Source organism: Python bivittatus, unplaced genomic scaffold (genome assembly GCF_059951505.1).
Source record: "Python bivittatus isolate LINGU-HERP-01145 unplaced genomic scaffold, Pbiv_v1 ctg000020_np1212, whole genome shotgun sequence".
NCBI classification, from domain to species: domain Eukaryota; kingdom Metazoa; phylum Chordata; class Lepidosauria; order Squamata; family Pythonidae; genus Python; species Python bivittatus.
This window is the reverse complement of record NW_028277030.1, coordinates 58,077,099-58,096,982: the sequence shown is the minus strand read 5'-3', so window position 1 is coordinate 58,096,982 and position 19,884 is coordinate 58,077,099. Positions and strand designations below refer to the sequence as shown.

The 19,884-nt window shown below is 35.2% G+C and overlaps 1 protein-coding gene across 1 annotated transcript in view; it reads left to right on the top strand.

Moving 5' to 3' along the window:
* The window catches only part of PDSS2 (decaprenyl diphosphate synthase subunit 2), an 85,635-nt gene extending 66,054 nt beyond the window's left edge, over positions 1–19,581 (top strand). The window contains exons 6-8 of the mRNA XM_088139009.1: positions 3,832–3,963; positions 5,155–5,190; positions 14,935–19,581. Coding sequence (XP_087995135.1) covers positions 3,832–3,963; positions 5,155–5,190; positions 14,935–15,093 — 327 coding nt within the window. The 3' untranslated portion in view covers positions 15,094–19,581. The remainder of the gene's footprint in view (positions 1–3,831; positions 3,964–5,154; positions 5,191–14,934) is intronic.
* The last annotated feature ends 303 nt before the right edge of the window (positions 19,582–19,884 follow it).

Below are 19,884 nucleotides of genomic sequence, written 5' to 3'. Positions count from 1 at the left end.
AGTATCAGCAGAACCCTGTGCATCTTCCTTAGATGCAACCCCAGGACAATCATAAGAAAGCTCCAACTAAAAATACTGAGGTACCTACAATATACAACTATCACAACTGAAAGCCCCATTAGAACAGGTGAAACTGCTTACAAAATGCCAGTCCTCTTCAGAAAATTATGACTTCAGACATGACAATAGAGGCCCAAGAGCACTTGCTATGCGTGGCTTTCCAAATATTCTCCATGTTGGCACACTTGCTGTTTTGAAATGAGCTATATGTTATTACTGTGCATTCCCTCCAGCCAGTACCAAGAGGAAGGATATAGAGCATTTTTATTACCAACACTTGCAGCAATGCAAATACTTCATTTCACTTGGAGTGATAATAGTAGAACATCCATTTATAACAACGGATGGCCAGCAATTACATATTCTGCTGGCGTGTCGCTGTGACTGCTACAAGAAAGCAGTCAAAAAATGGGTGACATTCAGTAGTAGTTCATGTAAAGTTGTGTGATTTTCTCTTTGGCATTAGTGGGAAAGCATCAGTTAATCAACTTAAATCATATGTAAGAACAGTAGAGGAAAATAGCCAAAAATGTGGTCACTAGTTTCAGCCATCATATATTGCGGCTTCTATGATATTTCCCTTTGTAGCAAGACCTATTCTTCTGGTAACGTGGTGGACCTGTGCAGAGGCAGAGAAGAAGTCAAAAAAAAAAAAAAAGTGGGAGAGGCAGTGCTAAGTACAAGAACACCGAATGAGCTAATCCAGTTGTGCAGCCTAATTGTGAAGCAAGGTATTGTTGTGAGGCTAATATGTCCAGCAGATATTTTGGATCAGAGCAATTGTTTCTAGGATTAAGGTTTTTGGAAGAAAATGATGGGAATATATCCATATATAGGATTTTCTTAGATTTATTTCAGATCAAATAGCAGTAGGCATAGCCAACACAATCTTCCTTGCTTGTTCTGATTTTGAATTACAACTCAGTCAGTTAGCTGAACAAGACTACGATGGCAGGAAAGCAAGATGAGGATCCAGTACAGATTAAGGTATTCTGTCTGCAGACAACCTTTGTCCACTTTTCATCCTGTATTCTGAACCTTACCATAAACAAGAGCATAATGTAATTAATACGACTGTTTTCAACAACGACTAAAGGTTAACCGTCTGGTTTGTGTGTGCTAAATGCCCACAGAAAAAAGTTGAAGTTCTGTCCCCAGGAGAAATTGATTAAAAAAAAAAAAAGTTTGGCCAAGACCTTCAAAGATTCCTGTTCTTATTTTTTTTTTAAAAAAAATCATTCACTTTTATGTTTTTCTTTTAGAAAAATATTGTTTAAGAATTTAGTTTCTGTTTGTTACCTGTTAGTTTTGGAATGTATAATAGCTTTTCTAGGCTATGCTATACCAATACAGATATGGCCTGCCCTAAATCCTGTGCAGCCCACCTCTCAGTGCTTCACCCCTTTGGAACTCCCCTCCATGTGAGGCAAGATGTTCTCTTCACGTAGTGGTACAAGATAAGCTAAGGCTTTTCTTTTTCCTTGGTCTTTTGATATATAGTTTCACTGATTGTTTAACTGCCTTCCTCCTGATTTTAATTATTGCTGGCTATTTTTAAATTGTGGTACTTGTTGTTTTAATCTGGATTTATTCACCACAAAATATCAATTTCTTTTTGCATGCTGCTAAAGAAGTTTGAAAACAAAAAAATAAACAATGGACACTGTCCCTTTGCCCCCCAATTTATTTCTATAAATGCTCTTGGCATGCCTATATAGAAACCCAGCCCTATGGACAAAGGCCGCCCTATAAGAGTCAAGTTCAAAACAAAAGTGAAGTAGACAGCTGACTTTTAAAAATAGCAATAAAATCAGGCTAGTTGTTTATTTATGCAATTTCTATAGCTGCCTATCTCAATCCAAGTTGTTCCTTTGAAGCCAAGGTTCTTGTTCTAGGAAAGATGAGATGCGATTAACAACAGATTTTAATACTTGTTTCCAACAACCTGGCTGCTGATTTAAAGAAAGTGTATGATAAAAGTGAATAGGATTGAACTATGGAATGTTTTACAGAAATGCAGATTTGAAGATTGGTTCCTGGAAATGATGAAAGTAAAGCATGCATAACAGTAAATAAAATGCATAGCAAATAGTTCAACATTGAGCAGGGAGTAACACATGTATGTGTGATATCTCTTGGTTGTTTAATGTACTTATGGATACATATACTGTATATACTCACATATAAGCCCATCCATGGATAAACCAAAGCCAATTTTGGGGGTGTATTTTAGCATCTAAAATTCTTGGCTTATCCATTACTATATATGGTATAAAGAATTCTTGTGATACCAGAAGTGTGTTAGTTGGAAACTAACTAACTAAATATATACTACATATACTTGAGAATCTGAATGATTTGCAGTGAATACTACATAGATTGAATGATGCAGCAAGGAGTATACACCTGAAAATTAATGTATCGAAGACCAAGACAGTTGTGAACAATTGCACTGTACATAAATGGTGAAAAATTAAAGCTAATAGATAAATTAGTGTATTTTGGTAGAATGTTAAATAAAGGTGTGGAAATGGATGAAGAAATGTTCAGATATGCAAATGCTGATAGAAGAGCAATGGGAAGAATGAATATTTGTCAAAATAAGGAAAAATGGCTGTAAAGAAAAGTGTGATTCTGCCTACTTTAATATGCGGAAGTGCGAGTTGGATATGTCAGGAGTGGTATAAAAGAAAACCTAATGCAATGGGAATTAGTTACTCAAAGAGTGTGCATGTGTGATGAAACAAGAAAAGATAGGGTCAAACAAGAATGAATAGATGATGAATGAATATAGACTGAATGCAAATGTGCAACCAATAGAAAAGGAATATGTTGATGTGGTTTGTCATATAAAGAGAATGAATGAGGGTCAAACAAATGTATGAAGTGAATAAATTGAGAGGAAGTGGGAGACTGAGGCAGTCATGTTTGAATGGGGTTGATGAGATCCTCAAAAAGAGAGATGAGATGATCAAAGAACAAAAGGCAGTTTATGGATTAGTGTGTAGACATGACAGGAGCAAGGATGGAAACTTATGGATAGATATAGTGAATGGTGTTAGGGTAAGGTCAGTTTAGTTAGATTTCCAGTTCTTTGCTCTTATCTTCTGCCTTTAATTTTGTTTTACTTTTCTGCACTTTGCATTATGTTGCTTAACCTGAAGAGAAATAGCATGATGGAATGTGTACTTGTATATACCCATATATATATAGATGACAATACAGGAGAGCTGATTGAAACCTCATATGATTAGTATCCCCAGTTGCACTGTGTTACTTTCTCCCTTATTAATGAGTTGACATTCACTCCTATTCAAGGAGTTAACAATCTTTTCAACCCAGGGTATCCCCATCAGAAAAGTCACTTCAAATTTCACCAGATTTTGATTACTTTTTAAAATTTACTTTGTGGCCTGCAAGTCCAAACCTCCAACATTTGAAATAAAATTATGTATATGGAGATAATGTTTTGGTAGGAACAGAACCTGACTTCCATCCCTGATATTCACAGAGATCCTATGCTATTTATATAGTGTTTGCACAGACTATATAGTGTTCTCACAGACTTCTTCAAAATATGCCTCTTGTTAGATTTTAATCAGATGATAGAGACAGGAATAGCCTGAAAACCTCTGAATAGTGTGTATTGGTTCAAGGCATTGTATCTGGTCTTATGCAATTTATATTTTTAAAGCCTTACATAATATTAGTTGTTGATGAAATGCATTTCCTTTGGAAACTAACTTATTAATTTTAATCCCCCTCTTTCAGCTAAATGTTGATATTCTGCCATTTATTAGTGGAAATTCGAATGATTCCCTGGCATTTGGCTTAAATTCTGCTCCTGTAGTATTCCATCAAGAGTTTGTTGGAAGAGAAGTCTGGATTAAGCAAATTAAAGAGGTAAGTAAATAGCTATATCTATAGTGGCTATGTTTGTACATCTTACTAAATCATAATTATCCCCTCACATCAATTTGTTTTTAAAAAATCATAGTTAACCACAGCTATAGTGTCTGAACCCAATGATTCAGTTTCATGAAGAATGTTATTGTTATAATTCTCTTTTCTTCCATTTGAAGAATACTAAGAATTTATAAAAAGAAATAGTTTTCCTACTTCTGTATGTTTATTATTTAGTACAGTTAGAAATTAAATGTGCTACTGTTGAGTGTGTGTATGTGCATAAAGTCTATGATTCTTATGGTAATTTCTTTTTAAAATTCATTCTGTTAGACTCAATTTTATTAAAATACAAAAATAAATGTAATTTAAAATATGCTTGCCTTCCCTACAGTTTTAGTTTTACAATAATTGAATACTTCTAGCATAGAGCAGAGGGAAAGAGCTGCTCATGCATGTATGATTACAATTCAAAACACAGCTGGTTGGGCAAACGTTAGACTACTAGCTTTGATATTATTGCTTATGTTATGATTGTGATTCCTTCCCAAAAGCTATCTTGAGTGAAGCATTTTAATATAAACCTTGATATAAGTCTTTTAATAAACGACTCTTTATTCAATGGATACTTAAATGGGAAATAAGGCAAAAGTCCCTGCGTTGCACCCTTCCTTCTTTTGTTCTTCCCTTCCTGGGGAACCCTTCAAAAAGTTTGACAGTGTGTATTTTCCACATTGAAAGCCCTGTTTTTGTGTAAGGCTGATCCTTCAGAGTTGTATTTGCTACTATAGGTTACATGGAGGGGTGGACATAATATGCTTGCTCCCACTCTTTCTCATGTGACTGTAATTGCATAGAGGAAAATAATGCTGAATATGGCTAAGGGCCATGCTTCATTGATCCATAAACTCATCACAGCCTTTCTCAGAGGCAAAACAAAGAGTTCCACTTGAGAACTAGTTGAAAGAACCCATTTCTTTGTGCAGTGTGTATCGTGTCCACTCTGAAAGATGTCAGTAGAACAGAGAGTAGTAGACACCTGACAAGCCAAATGTGATCCTCAAACCTGATGAAATTGATGTGTTTTCTATTTAGCACAACATGCTAGATCTTTCTTACAGTCTTGTGCAGCTTATGATTTACAGAGTTGTAATAAAATAAATTTTATTTGTTTTTCTTACACTGTTTAAGGCTCAAGGCAAAGGAGACTTAATAGACTATAGCAAGGTGAGTAGCTAAAATATGTCTTCATTCTAAAGACTTGTTAACTTTTATGTTTAAAGGAATATATGAATGAACCTCAGAATTACTGTTACATTATTTATTTCATCTCACATTTCAATCACAAACTGCCTCATAAAGCAGCTTACAGCAATTACAGTACCATGTGTGTGATACAGGTATATAAAATGCAATAATGGAGCAGGACTGGATTTTCAGCTGAGTCTGATTTCAGGCATGATAGACTCAGAATTGGATGCATTTGCAAAGTAGCATGATAATCAGGTGTACAGCCAACAAATATTCATGTACCTGGGTTTGTTTCTTATTGCTCCTGTGTATTACTGATGAAATTATTATTGTTCTTGTTTTCAGAAGGCTTATTAGAATCAGATTTGAGAGCCTCTAGGCTAGTTATATTGTAATCATTTACTTTTGGGGAATACTTGTAACTACAGCTTGTGTGCACAGCTACCATAGATATTTTATGCCAATTTTATTTGCCAGTCCTCTATCCCAAAATTTAACTGTAATAAAATAGTGGTGATGGGAAGAGCTTCCACTAGCCTGGACTTGCCTGAATGGACATATGTTCAGAAATGCCTGCTGTTTCACAAAATTTGGTAATGGAACCATTTTGCTGAGGGTAGCTGGAAAGTCTCATTTTCCAGAATCTCCAGGGAAAATGGGTGATTCACATCAGTGCCTGGTTGTTATAGATCAACCTGCTGCTGTTTTTGTGAGCCTTTTTCATTGTTACTTTTGCCTTTGAAAGGCAAACTGAAAGAAAGGCATCTGGGAGACAGACAGAACACACGTGTTTGAGCCCTAATGAGCAAGGCTTAACGTTTAGTAGACCTGTTGATTCTGTAATGGCCTTAAGACAGGGTGAATTTGCTAGTGTAAGCACATCATATACAAATTTTGATCCTGTGCCTGTCAGCATCCAAGCTCTATCCTCCTGTGACTGCACACTGAAAACTACAAATGGCTGTTTGAGAAGGCCACCATACTGAACTGTGAATGTGAGTGCCTTGAGTGAGTATTTTCTGTCCTACATACAGTAGGTGCTTAATCTTTAGATATGCCAAGCATAGCATTTATAGGAACGTATGAAATACCGTACCTTTAACAAGGACCTTTAGTGGTGATAACTATTGTTTCTATCACTTTGCTTGAATTTTATGTATGTTAAGTTTCAAAACCTGTCTGATACTGTAGGTTTAATTCATATCTCTTACTAATGTTTGATAGTCTGGTTTGAATCTCGTTAACAGAAGTTGAAACAATCTTACAATTCTCATTGCGGAGCAGGAAGAAAGCATTCTCATTGTTTAGTATACATTGTGGAGAACCCATGAGATTCATAATCTATATGGATAATAAAAAACATGTTGAAATTGGGATGGAACTTCTATGTTATTGTTAATAATTATGATACTCTATTGTTCTATAAAACACTCTGCTATTGTTCTAACATAACAAAAACAAAGGAAAAGGAAAGTGTTAATTTTGTGCAAGTAACCACAGTAAAGATTACTTGAGACTGTAATCAATCCTACAGTCTATTTTCAGTTTGATACACATGATGCTATTGTGGGAGATACATCGGGAGCTAGAGTTTCTCTTGGCAGGAATGCCAAATATGTCAATAACCAACTGCTACCTCACAGAAAGCGTGAGAAACTCAAAGCAAGGTGTCCATTAAGCCGTGGGAAAGGCAGGAGAAAGAAGTGCTGGCTTTAAATTGTGAGGGAGCAATAAAGGATTGCATCCACATTTTAACAGAGGGCAATCAACTAATTTAAGTGGCTTCAGTCCAGTGTGCAATAAAGATTCTTAATTAGCTCTGCCATGTCAAATGTCCGGGTAGCTTCTGCTGAATTAGAGCTAGCTCAAGGAAGGAACCTGACAACTACTTTGCCCCATGCTGAAGTTCCAGTTTCCTTTAATATAGAAATTTTAACTTTACAAGTAAGTTCTGACTTGGGTTCCCCACTCCCAAAATGCAAAGTCCTGCAACATGTATTTTGCATTCTACAGTATCCTTTTTCTGTAGAAGATTTTTGCTTATTTCAAAAGCCTACTTTAGATACTACTATGAGAAGCCATAGTACTGATACTTAATCTGTGAAGACTAGTTAATTTTTCTAGAGAATGGTGACTACATGCAAATCAATTATCCACGATGACATGTTTGATATCCTATTCGGCGGGGGGGAGGAATTCTTTCCCCTTTAGATTCCCATGATCAAAAAGGAGTAAAAGATAGAGGTTAAATGTGAAAACATTAGGAGCGGTGCTTGAAAGCGCTTTGCTGAGAGTGTATATCCTCAAAACCTGTATACTGCCTGTGATTCCTCTTTGCAGGTGTAGTCTTTTTTTCTGATCAGAAATTAAGAAAATGAACAGTACTGGATATAACTGTATGTAAGGAAATGATATAATTATATGTAAGGAAATGACAAAGGGTTCCTGAAAATGGCATGGTGTGAAGTAAATAAATATAGCAAGTGTAGATAAGGTTGGGCTTACACAGTATCTTGAATTGCAAACATTTTAATCCATAGGATAAATTTTAGTTGCATGATTAAGTTAGAATTTACTGCTGGTCTCTTCATTTGCAGCAATCATCAGATTACTGATTATTACTCAAACTAGTGGTCTGTTAGTATCTCCCCTTCCACATTAAAAATTTAGTGCTATAGTCAGTGCCAGTGTGCAAAGCAGACACTTTTTTGGAAAACTCAGTGCAAGTGTAATCTGTACATCTATGCACCCAGAGAGACAACCAGGGGCATTTTTCAAAGCAGCTGTGTGAGCCCTGCAAAAGTTACGGCTACTTTATTGAAAAAGATGGTGATTCAAAAGGTGCTTCATTTGCACCAATTTTTAAACACAACTTTAGCATTCTTCTGGAAGAGCACTAAACCCACGCGCCAAATCAGCCCAAACAACAGCTGACAAAGGGGGAGGGTGTGGTTGCATTGTGAAGCAGAAGGGAGAAGGCCAGCTCTTTTTCCATTCCATGACACTGCCACCACCACCACTAGATAGGTGCTATTTGGGCCAGTCCAGGTCTCCAAGCTGAGATTGACTTAGGGACCAAGCAGGTAAAGAGAGAGAGCTCATTCTGAAAGAAATGTCCAAGGCTGAATGGTTCTGGAAGACCGTACCCAGGGAGCAGAGGGGAGGGGTTGTGCCCACAGCAGCAGCCAAAAATGGCTAATCGATGCCAGGCTGATCCAATTGCCCTACAGTTACCTTAACAGCACCACTGATAAAATGGTCACAGAAGAACATCAGATTGTATCCGCAGTAAAACTGCCGTAACTTCTTGCCTGCTTAAGCACTACTTTAAAAGTAAGTACACTAAGGTTGCCTTAGGTATGGTTGGGGATGAGATGAAGGCAGCATCATGGGGACTTAGTAGAAAAAAAAGGCTGTTGAGAGCTGCTTCTGCCATGTCTGGGTGCACATGTGGATAAAATGGTATGTATCTTTTTTGCATTTATATGACTACAGTGTCAGGCCATAATTAAAAGTAATACTAAAAAAACATGTACTCAGTCTCACAAGTAAATACATTTGAATTGTTTGCAGTAATTTTCTAACTTTGCTCTGATTCTGTAAGCAGATTCTGGAGCACTGCTTTTCCTGTATTAATATATTTCTTTGATAATATATTTCTATAAGTAATTTATGCAATTGCTTCAGCTGGCTATTTAAGAAAAAATCTATCTTACTGAACCTTTCTTCTTTGCCATTTGAACTTCATAGCTTCACACTCTATGATCCAAATAAAGATTAAGAATCCAGATTTGGCAGCACAAATCTGCTGTAGATAGTTTCCTAATTTCCCTGGAGCCCTTGAAACTTTCCTATTGGAGGTGGGAAATCCTTTGGAAACATGAGGAAGTGGTGCTGCAGACCACACTGGAAAAAGGAAATTAGCAAAGTCGCATATCTGATGCCTACCAAGAGAATTCCTTCACTGAATCAAAAGTTTCCTATAGCCAAAATGAGACTTTCTATTTGTTAATGGTGAAATCTGGATCCAACCCAGTAGGCATAGTTTTGTAGTAAAATTATACTCCCTATATATAATAAAAGAGTCAAACTGTTAAATATTTGGCAGTATTTGTGCAATTTTGTGTTTTGACAGGAAGAGTGATATTATAGCAGAGCCAAAAAGTTGTATAAAATGAAGCACTTTAAATAAATGTTTGTCCAGCTGCCATTTAAAAAGGAGGAAGAGGTTAAGGAGTGAAGCCACAAACACCAATCAAATCTATAGTAAGAAATACGGAAACATTCCAACTGTAACAAGGAAAAATAAATCTATTAGCTACAAATTGTATTGGCCTTATTTCAGGCTAACAGCTTGGTAGACTAAATATCAGCACTTAGCGAGGCAGAAGGTTCTCCACAAGAGAAAAATAAAATTAGAAAAGCATGGCAAACTCTTAATAGATTAGGTACTTTCTTGACCACAAATCAATTTTAGGTTTGCTTCTTTTCTTTTCTTTTCTTTTTAGCAAGTTATGAGGTTTGATATAGGATGCCATTTAAGTACCCAATTAAGAAGGCTGAGAACCAAATGAGAGCAAGAGAGCAGGGAATGGTTGATCTGAGTGAGAGTCAGGTCACTGATTAGAGCAGGAAACTTTTGCTTCTGAAGTTTTCTGCAGTTAAGAATTGTTCTGTGATTTTGATTTGCTCTAAAGATGGATAAGCTTGGATTCTGTTTATATTTGAGAGACTGGTGTAGTTGTATACATTTGCTTTCCTGGATATGGTAGATGCAAAGTTTATTCAGATGTGGGAACAGCAAGAAGGTTGAAGCTCCAAATAAAGAATGCACATTGAAGTATGAGTTTGCAAAAGCAAGGGTAGCTGGATTTGGGCTATTCCTTTTTTCTATTTGTTTCAGTTTGGGCAGACTTTTGTAGCATTTTGTCAGTGCCTCTTCTGTATAGGAGACTAATAAGAATCAACAGATTTTTGTCAATGTTGGATGTGAAATTCTTGAATATTTTTGTGTAATGTAGCTGGTACTGAAGTGGAATTTTTCTTCATATTCTCACCTTAAATAATAATGAAAAAGCTCATACAATTTTTAATAGTCAATGCCATTAATCCACATATTCCTGCCTAGTAAAGAAGCTGTAAATGTTCATATTTACTTCTAGAAATAACTATATATTGGAAGAGTAAAAAATGCCAACTTGCTTCTTGGATAGAACTAAAGACCTAGAGCCAGAAATAGTATTAGGGGTAAATAATGATATTAGAGATTATTGTTTTAAATTACCTAAAGCATATAGCAATCTTGTTGATTAGTTGATAGGTCTCATAGGGGTAGGTGAAAACACCACTGATTTCTTTTAGTGTAAGTTAGAACTTGAAGGACTCTACAAAAGCCTTTTTGGGCATACATTCTAGCAGAAAAGCTCATTAAACTGGAGAACTGAGGCCTTAGAGAAAATAGAAATATGTAATGAAGTGGTCAGACCTCAAGTTCAAATCAGTGTGTGCTAGATTCCATTCCATTTTCTGCAGAAACTTCATTTCTGCTAAAGCTTAGAAAGTACACAAATAATTCCTGTTTAGGTAAGAATTCTGAGGAATGTGACTTAGACATTTGCTGTTAGATAGCAATAACTGTTTTACTTCTGTGTGCTGCTGCTTTTAGTTGATTGTAGAGGTGGTTTTTATTGTATCCTACTGCCTTAGGTCAGCAGTTTTGGGTTATTTAAAAAATTAGGCATGTTATAAATAAATAGATAAAAGTACATTGTATCTCAATTCAAGGACACTTGGAGAAAGCAATTATGGAACATCTCAGGTTTCTAAGGTACATTAAATTACAGGATCTGTGGCTGATCCTAACCTTTCTTTCTGAATATGACCACCTCCCTAAAAGTGATATCTCAGTCCTGTCCCTTGTTAACCCCATTTGAGATAAATGCCCTCCTATTTCAACAGAAGATCAGCTGCTCCTTTTAAAGTACAAGTGCCTGCTCATAGCTGAAAGTACAAAACACATTTGTGGTATTAACTATCCATTTCTTACTTGAATATGTTTATCTTACAAGAATATGGCTGGTTTTACCCACTTTGAAAGAAATAATGCGGTAAGTATGCCTGATAGTTAAATATGGATAAATTATCTAAAAATGTCCATGTGGCAGGATGATAAATTATTTTTTGTACTCTGTTTTGAAATGGATGTCAAGTTGGACAGAGCTAAGAAAAGGGGAAGATGATTTAATATAAGGAATATTTTCCTTTTATCTTATCCCAGTTGTCCCTTCATGATAACTGTGTGTAAACAAACTTAGAAGAAATACTGATACGAAAGCTTCAAGAAGTGGGAAAGAAGCACGCTGACTAGCAGAGATACTGGAAAGTCACAGCATCTCAGCTGTAAACCTCATCACAGGATTGCTGGGAGGATAAAATGGAGGTAGAGGACCATGGACCTCAATTTAAGATCTTTGGAAGAAAGAATATGAATATCCTCTCTATTATATCTTCATTTCTTTAAAGTTATGTTGATATATTAAACTGCCTTTTCTCAAAGAACATTAGAGCTGTGAACAATGTCACAAACTTAAACATAAAAATGATGACAATAAGGCATTGAAAAGTAATAAAAATTCAGTGGGACAGAACTTAAAATACAAGGCAAAAAGAAAAGTTTGTATCTTTATTAGGAATATTTCACAATCAAATATCCATAGAGCATGGAGAATATAAGATGAAATCAAGAAATCAATTGACTCAGAGGGATTTAGTTTTCAGTGGTTTTCCTACGCACAGTTAAGAGAAAGATTTAAGGTAGATAACAGGACATTTGGAATTGAACAGCACAAGACAGAATTTGAAATTGAACTATGTACAAATGAACATGTAATTGCTAAAATATATAAACTTTTGTTGAAATTTGAAACGGAGGAAGATCAAGTGAAAGAATGTATTATAAAACAGCTAAGAACTTTGGACATAACATACTGATGGAACAATGGGAAAATGTGGCTGAAAGGACTGAAAAAACAATATGTGGTTTTATTGTATTTTATACTATTTTTATTGTATTTTAATTAATATTTATTTGTTGTTTTTAATGTAAACCGCCCAGAGCCACTTTCTCATGAGATAGGTGGTGTCCAAATTTGAAATATAAAATAAATAAAATTTATAATTTAAAAGAAAACTTTTATAAAATGATGTACCATTGGTACATGACTCTAGAGAAATTATCTACAATGTATAAAGGTACTTCAAATTTATGCTGGAAATGTGGAGAACATAGTCATTTTATCATGCCTGGTGGACTTGCAGAGAAGCCAGAAAATTTTGGATTCAAATATATACAATGATACAAAGAATTTTAAAAATTAATATTCAGTTGAAACCAGAATTCTTGTTGGGACTAACAGACAGACAATTAGAAAAGAGTTATGGAAGGTTATTTTTATTTTTTATACACACACACACACACACAATATAATGTTGGTTATCACCTTTAAAGCCCTACATGGCATGGGTCCAGGTTACCCAAGGGACTGTCTTACCCCCATCACATCAAGCCGTCCCACCCGGTCAGGCAGAGAGGGCATGTTGCGGGTCCTGTCAGTGAGAGAATGACGACTGGCGGGGCCCAGGAAAAGAGCCTTCTCTGCCGTTGTTCCCGCCCTTTGGAACATTCTCCCCCCAGAGGTGCGGCAGGCCCCTACCCTACCAGCCTTCCGGAAAGAAAAACCTGGCTCTGCCAGCTTGCATGGGGGCATAACAACTTTATCCAATCTTGGGGGTGGGTAGCGCCTCCATGACGCTCCCTGAGTGATTGCCAGTTATTTTCTATTTATTATTGTAATTTTGTAATTTTAATTGATTTTAATTGTTTTGTAAACCGCCCAGAATCATTCAAGAGAGGGGCGGTGACAAATTCGATAAATAAATGTTTTTTAAAAAAATGATAACTGCTGCAAGAGTATTATATGCACAAAAATGGAAAGACTCTGAAATACCCACAATGCCTGGTGAAGATGACAGAATTAGCAGAGATGGCAATACTGACTTGTTTGATTAGAGAAAGGACAATGACTATATTTATTAGTGACTGGAAACCCCTTATGGACTTTTTGCTGAAAACAGAAAAAAATGAACTTGTGATTTATGGATTGATGATTAGAAAGGGTAGACTATGGAAAGAAGATTATTTTGTAACCTTAGAGAAAGAGGGTAAAACATAAATGTACTTGTAACTGCAGTTAAAGAAAACCAGAAGCTGCTTCTTTATAGCCTTTCCTTTGCTTCCCTTCCTTCTCTTCTTTCTTTGCACTTAAAAACTTTTTTTTAACTTTCCTTTTCTCTTTCAAACTTTTGTATTTTTATTCTTTTAAAATGTCTTTAATAAAATCGTATTAAAAAGAAATCAGATGTTCATGATAGAAAAGTCTTGTTATCTGTGTTTCTCATGATGTAATATGTATGTTAAGATGTTGTAAGTTAACAGGGAAGCAATGTTATTTCCATTCAGGATAAAGCTCTCTCTTTTGCAGAAGCAGAGGCTCATATAAGTATTGCAAATTCCACTTTAAATACCACTAATCCAGCTACATTATGAAACATATGCTTCATATTTTCTAGTTGAATTTATGATCCAACCGTATTAACTTAGGGTAGGCAACCTGGGACCTATCTTATGTTTCAAACTACAGCTCTCAAACTCCCAAAAATGGCAGTTATAGCCCAAAACATCTGGATGTATCCTTAAATCCAAGAAGAAGCTGTTATTCATTGTTTTGACTTTCTAATATAATTTCTTTCCTTTTTATAATTGTTTTCAGAGAAATAGGTGTATTAGTCTTTGGCTGTGAAAATATCAGTCTTTTGGCATTGCAAACACTAACTTATTTATCATGGCAAAAATTTTCATATAGTTCACATCATATGATTCAGAAACCTTGTGCCATAATGTATATTTAATCGTTAAGGTGCCACAAGTTTGTTCTATGTTACAGAATTGTTTAATTGTTCATAACGAAATGCTTCTAACAAGCAAAGTCTCAAAAAATTCTGCACAGTGCAAGTTGATGTAAGTTAGACCAGCCCATGATTGCCCTTAGAGTAAAAACATTGTATTTGGTGGAATACTTCCAAGAACTGAAATGTATGTTGTTTTGGCTCTTGATTAATCTTATTGAGGTCTGGGTGCAGAAAAAAATGTACTCCAGAGGAAAGAGTTTTGAGGGTTGTTACTATCACAGAAAATTTATTCTGAAAAATTTATCCAGTTTAAACTGCGAAATATATAAATAGTGCAATATGCATTGTATTGGAACATGCAACACAAAAATTATAGTATATTAATGTACTTGCTGATAGTGAAATTTAATTCAAAACGTATATTCATGAATTTATTAAATACAAAGTACTTTGTTTTATCCCTTCTAGTTAATTACACATTATACAGATGAATATTTGAAAGCTTTTTACTTTAGTTACATAATAACCAATAACATGGCTTAATATCTTGGGTTATCTATAAATGATGGACTAATTTAAATCAATTAAACTGTTTCATTGATTAGAGGATACCAATATAGTTTAAGTACTATAGTTAAATACTCCTTTGAAACCCAGTCCATGAAACTACAAAATCCATAATGTTTTCTTAAGCATTCTGCATATAGTTATTTCTGTCCGAGCTGACAATACTCTGCATGTGTTTTCTCACAGTTGCAAGATGCAATCAAGGCTGGCAAAGGTGTGACTTCAGCTATTGACCTATGTCGTTGCCATGGAAACAGTGCACTGGAAGCTCTAGAATGTTTCCCTCCCTCCGAGGCCAGATCTGCCTTAGAAAACATTGTTTATGCTGTGACAAGATTTTCTTAATGTGGAACTGAAAAAAAGAAACCGCTGTTCATTTGTGGAAAGACGCAGAACAGAACAGGTGATTGCGAAAGTGAGATGTGCCATTGCTAGGGATCCAAATGCATTTGTGGCTTTAAAAAAAAGTGTTTCTGTTCCATTCACTACATTCCCAAATGAACACATCTCCTTTGGAACTGCTACAAACAAAATTAGGGAAAAAAAGGTCAAACAGTTTTCAGTTGTCATGCCAGAAGCACACTTGAGGCTGCACTGGTAGAAATAATTAATGACACTAGCTTGTGTGACCTCAGCAAATGGACAGGAAATAAGTCCTTATTGATTGGACATAGTCAGGGATGGCGCCAGCATGGTGGCCTGTGGTTTTCCTGCAGTAGGGAAGACAGAGGGGGCCATGGAGCTGCAGGTGTTGGGAGCAGTGGTTTCTAAATCTACCAGAAAGCGGGGTGCTTAAAAGTAGAATTAATCTAGCAATTTATCAACACAAAGGGCAGAAAGGAAAGGATTTTTATCTGACTACATAAAATGTTTCTTTAGCAGTCTCTCTGTGCACTGAAACATAAAATAACTTTGTCCCTAATGTGTTTAAAAAGGTTGCTGAAAGAGCAGTGTAAGTATGGAAAATGCTCTTTCGTGCTGAGTGTTCTGTTTGTGAAATTTTCAGTTTGATTAAAAATGGAGCTTTAAACTCTGCTTGCATTTTCTATATCATGCAAAAGCAGATACTGTATTTTCTTATATTTACCAAGAGATTTACTCAGTGTTCATTTTTGCCAAATAAATGTTACTTCAATCAATTTCTGCTTCAATTCTCTATCACAAAGTATTAAGTGATAGTTCTTTTTCTCTTCCCTCCGTACAGGATTTCATTCCCTGAATGGATGTATAAGAAGTGTTTTAACCTTACTGTGTCAAATGTTAAAGTCTAATTACAGAGAGAATACATGGTATATCAGAAGCCTGCAATCAGACACTGTCTCTATTTTGTTCATAGGAGATGATTTTTGTGGTTTGCATGCTTGCAATCTGAGAACATCGTTGACAAGAAGGCTGAGTTTACATAAATGATCCAGATTGAGACTCAGCTACCTTTCTTCCTTGTGTGGTGTAATTACAGCCCAATCTGGAGACAGCTAGCACAGCAAACAGATTTCATTACATTGCTCTTTCAAACACTAAGTGGAGTTATTTTAGTTAATTTCTTTCTCTGTGTCTCTCAAGTGATGTGTCATACACCTTCTGCATAATGGCAAATATTTCACCAACAGGAACATTACTTTTTAAAGTTGAATATTTCATTTCACTTATGAGACAGAATGAGTATTTGACTAGATTGGACTTCTAGTACATTTCTTATTTCCAAAAATATTATTACACTTTTATATTCAGTAATTACATGAATAAATCAAACTATTTCAGTCCTAAGGAACATTCAGTTTTGACGAGTAGATAGACAGATAGATAGCAATTTTTAAAAATTAGCACATGTAACATAGTAATCTGCAATTTACTATCAACATACATGTTATCTATTATAACCTTATAGCAGTCCTTGTAATAAATATACCCAGAAAAAAGGCACAGAAAGAATATAGCTAAATTATTAAGATATTCAGGTTCTGATAAAGGTAGATGGGAAACTGGAACGACCTGAAAATTGTCAGAATTTGTAACTATTATTTCTTTAACAATATTCATTAACTTCTTATCCTAACAATTGCTTCACCTGTGAAGGACTTTCTGGGTACATTACAGTGTTTGTATCATCTGATAAGATACACAAGGGACTTCAGGAGGAAGTTCTGTCATGTGAACAGAAATCTTCTCATGCAATTGTAATTTTTCTATATCTTCAGGTATCTAAAAATATGAGTATTTGATATTATTATTGAGTATTTAGCTTCCACTACAATTTTAAGAAATCATCTGAAATGCAATTTGCTGGATTCTTAGTCTTCAAAATAAGTTAAGTACACCAAATGAGACATCTGCAAGCACAACTGAACTAGGTTGGAGTTTTGTACGCCTGCCAACTTCATGGGGGAGGTATGTGGCTTGTCACTGTTATGACGACACTGATACTGTTCAATAGCTGCCCCTCAAACATTGACATTTTAGAAATCATAGTTAATATAGATATAAACTTTTTATTTACCTTTAAAAGCTTAAGTTATCTAACCATTAGAGTGTTGTTAATCTCTAGTCAATACTGTATAAATACTGTACTCAAATAATATTATGTACTAATTATGTTTTATAATAATACAATAAAACAAATTATAGAAGAAAAAAGCTCCCCTTGATACTAGTGCAGCAGTACTCCCTAACACACTTTCAGGCATAGAACACATGTTAGATGAAGGGAAGCTGCCATGGCTACAACATTTTTGCACCTAGTAGCAGTAAGAATGCTTGTAAAGAAAATGATCATTTCCTCATGGAAATAATTTCATTTTGGAGATATGTGCAGATTTCTCGGGACAAGCTGAAAAATGTAAATACATTAGTGGGCAATGTCAAGTTTTATTGAAGTGTTCAATGAAAAATATCTGCCAATTGAACTATAGGAAGTTGAAGATATATTTGAATAGATTTTTTGTAATGCCTTACACTGCAATTTGATGCCAAAATCACAAGTTACCGATATCTATACAAGCTCACTTCTAATCAAGTTTTCTTGCCCTTATATGTAAACCAATACATGGTTCAATATGTAACTGAAGATTAAATGGGACAAGCAAATCAATTATGTAAATAAGGATAAGTAAAAAAATAAAAGGTACAATCCATTTGCAAGAGGTCATATATGATCTTCCATTCAAAGTTTGCAGATGTGTACCATAAGATTTCTACCTATTCATAGGATTTTTATATTTGGTTTTATTTTATATTTAAGGCATTGGAATCCTACAGGCAAATCATAATCCGCATCTTCTGAACTTATGATGGTTTCTTTCATCAATCTATCAACTGTTTTAGGAAACATGATCAGGTGGTTCAGTTCTGTTGGGATTGCATTAGAAATCACTCCATTTCCTGAATTATGCTTTTCAGTCCATAACACTGTAAACAGTACAGGCAGACTGCAGAATCTGATCCATTGTGTAAATCTTTTGAAATAGTCGGCTGAAACCTATCAAAAACAATCAGCAATGTATTGCTAGAAAATGCAGCATATTCTTCGCTAACACATCTCTAAAGCCTACCCACTTCTTTCTTTTGCTAGCTTTCAATGACAGCTTATTTTCCTAAGGGCACACTATTTTTATGGAACGTACAGATTTTTTATTCAATGTTTCCATTAAAACACCTAGTAATGAAAGTGTCTTGGGTTACTTGTGTCAGCCATTAGGAGTGGCATCTTATTCTGATAGACTTAGGGGTGAAACCAAGTGTTTTCATATATAGTTATTATCAAGGGACTCATCAATACTTTTGCTATTAGGTCAACCTATCAACTTATCTATGCCCAACAGGACATTCTTATCCTTTTTGTTTACTGAAGAATTGTTAAGGAATGAAATCTTCAAGCACTGCCTGTAACAATCCATCCTCTTCTGTAGAGTGTTTGAATGCAGTACAGTTTGGTGTCCTTGATCAGTAAATTAATGTGCCTTAAATCTAAATGAAAATAAATTTACAGAAGCAGGAATGAATACACATTCACATAAAAATATGTTGGCTTTATAATTGTTTTTCATATTCTTCTAACATTACTGATATGCTATATAAAATTGTTATCCTCTGCATTAGTCAAAAGAATACTTTGGCTCCCCCATGTGTAACAGATTCTCACATCCACAAAATTTGAAATTCTGAATAAATTATGTCAAGGCCTTTCTTAATGCTTGTGCTTGAATAATTCTTCCATAATACAAAATTAATATACAGTTTTGTTTTTTAAATAGGTTTGGTGGTACTTGTCAATAAGACATCATTTGATTGAATAACCTGGGCTGCTTGATAAAGTACAACATTCTGTGAACACCACCCAACCATTTAAAATATTTTGCTTGTTGCAATAAAAGAGATCTGATAGTTTTGAAAAATTGAGGATGGGGATAGACAGAATTTTATCTCCTCTCAAACCAACCAGTGAAACTGATGGGAAGAGTTATGTACATTACAATATGTAATCAACTTGTAGAATCATCACAAGATGTGGTAATTGCCACTAATTTGAATGGTTTTAAAAGAGCATTGGATAAATTCAGGGAGGACAGTCTATAATTGGCTATTAGTCTTGAGACTCAATGTTATCTCCAGATTTCAAGCAATAGCTGCAAGGGAACAGGAGATGGGGTCCCCCCCCCCAATCTTGGTGTTGTACCTTGAGACTTTGGTTAGCCAGTGTGTGAAATAAAATGCTGGTCTAAGATGGGCTTTTGCCTAATATAACTATTCTTATGTTTAGCCTGTATCTGGATGATTGTGCTATGTCCACTCATTATTTGAAGACCAATAAATCACCTCCCTTTTTATAATACAAAAGAGTCTACAAAAGTTGTTTCAATGTGAAAGGAAAATACATTTATGGGACCTTCTTTGTAGCTTCTCTTATTGTAAAATATTTGACTGAGATTTCAGGTAAAACTCTCCAGCTTCATTCTGTGTTTCTGTTGGTTCTCACCTATTTTCTATTCATATACACACAGACGCTTCTCTGTTATAGTATTTATAACCTACTAAACAATAACATGCAGCAGTAAAAGGCATGCATTTCATATGCAAATCAGTGGCAATAATTTTACACAATCGCTAACTTGCTTGCATCATTATGTAACAGCGGCATAA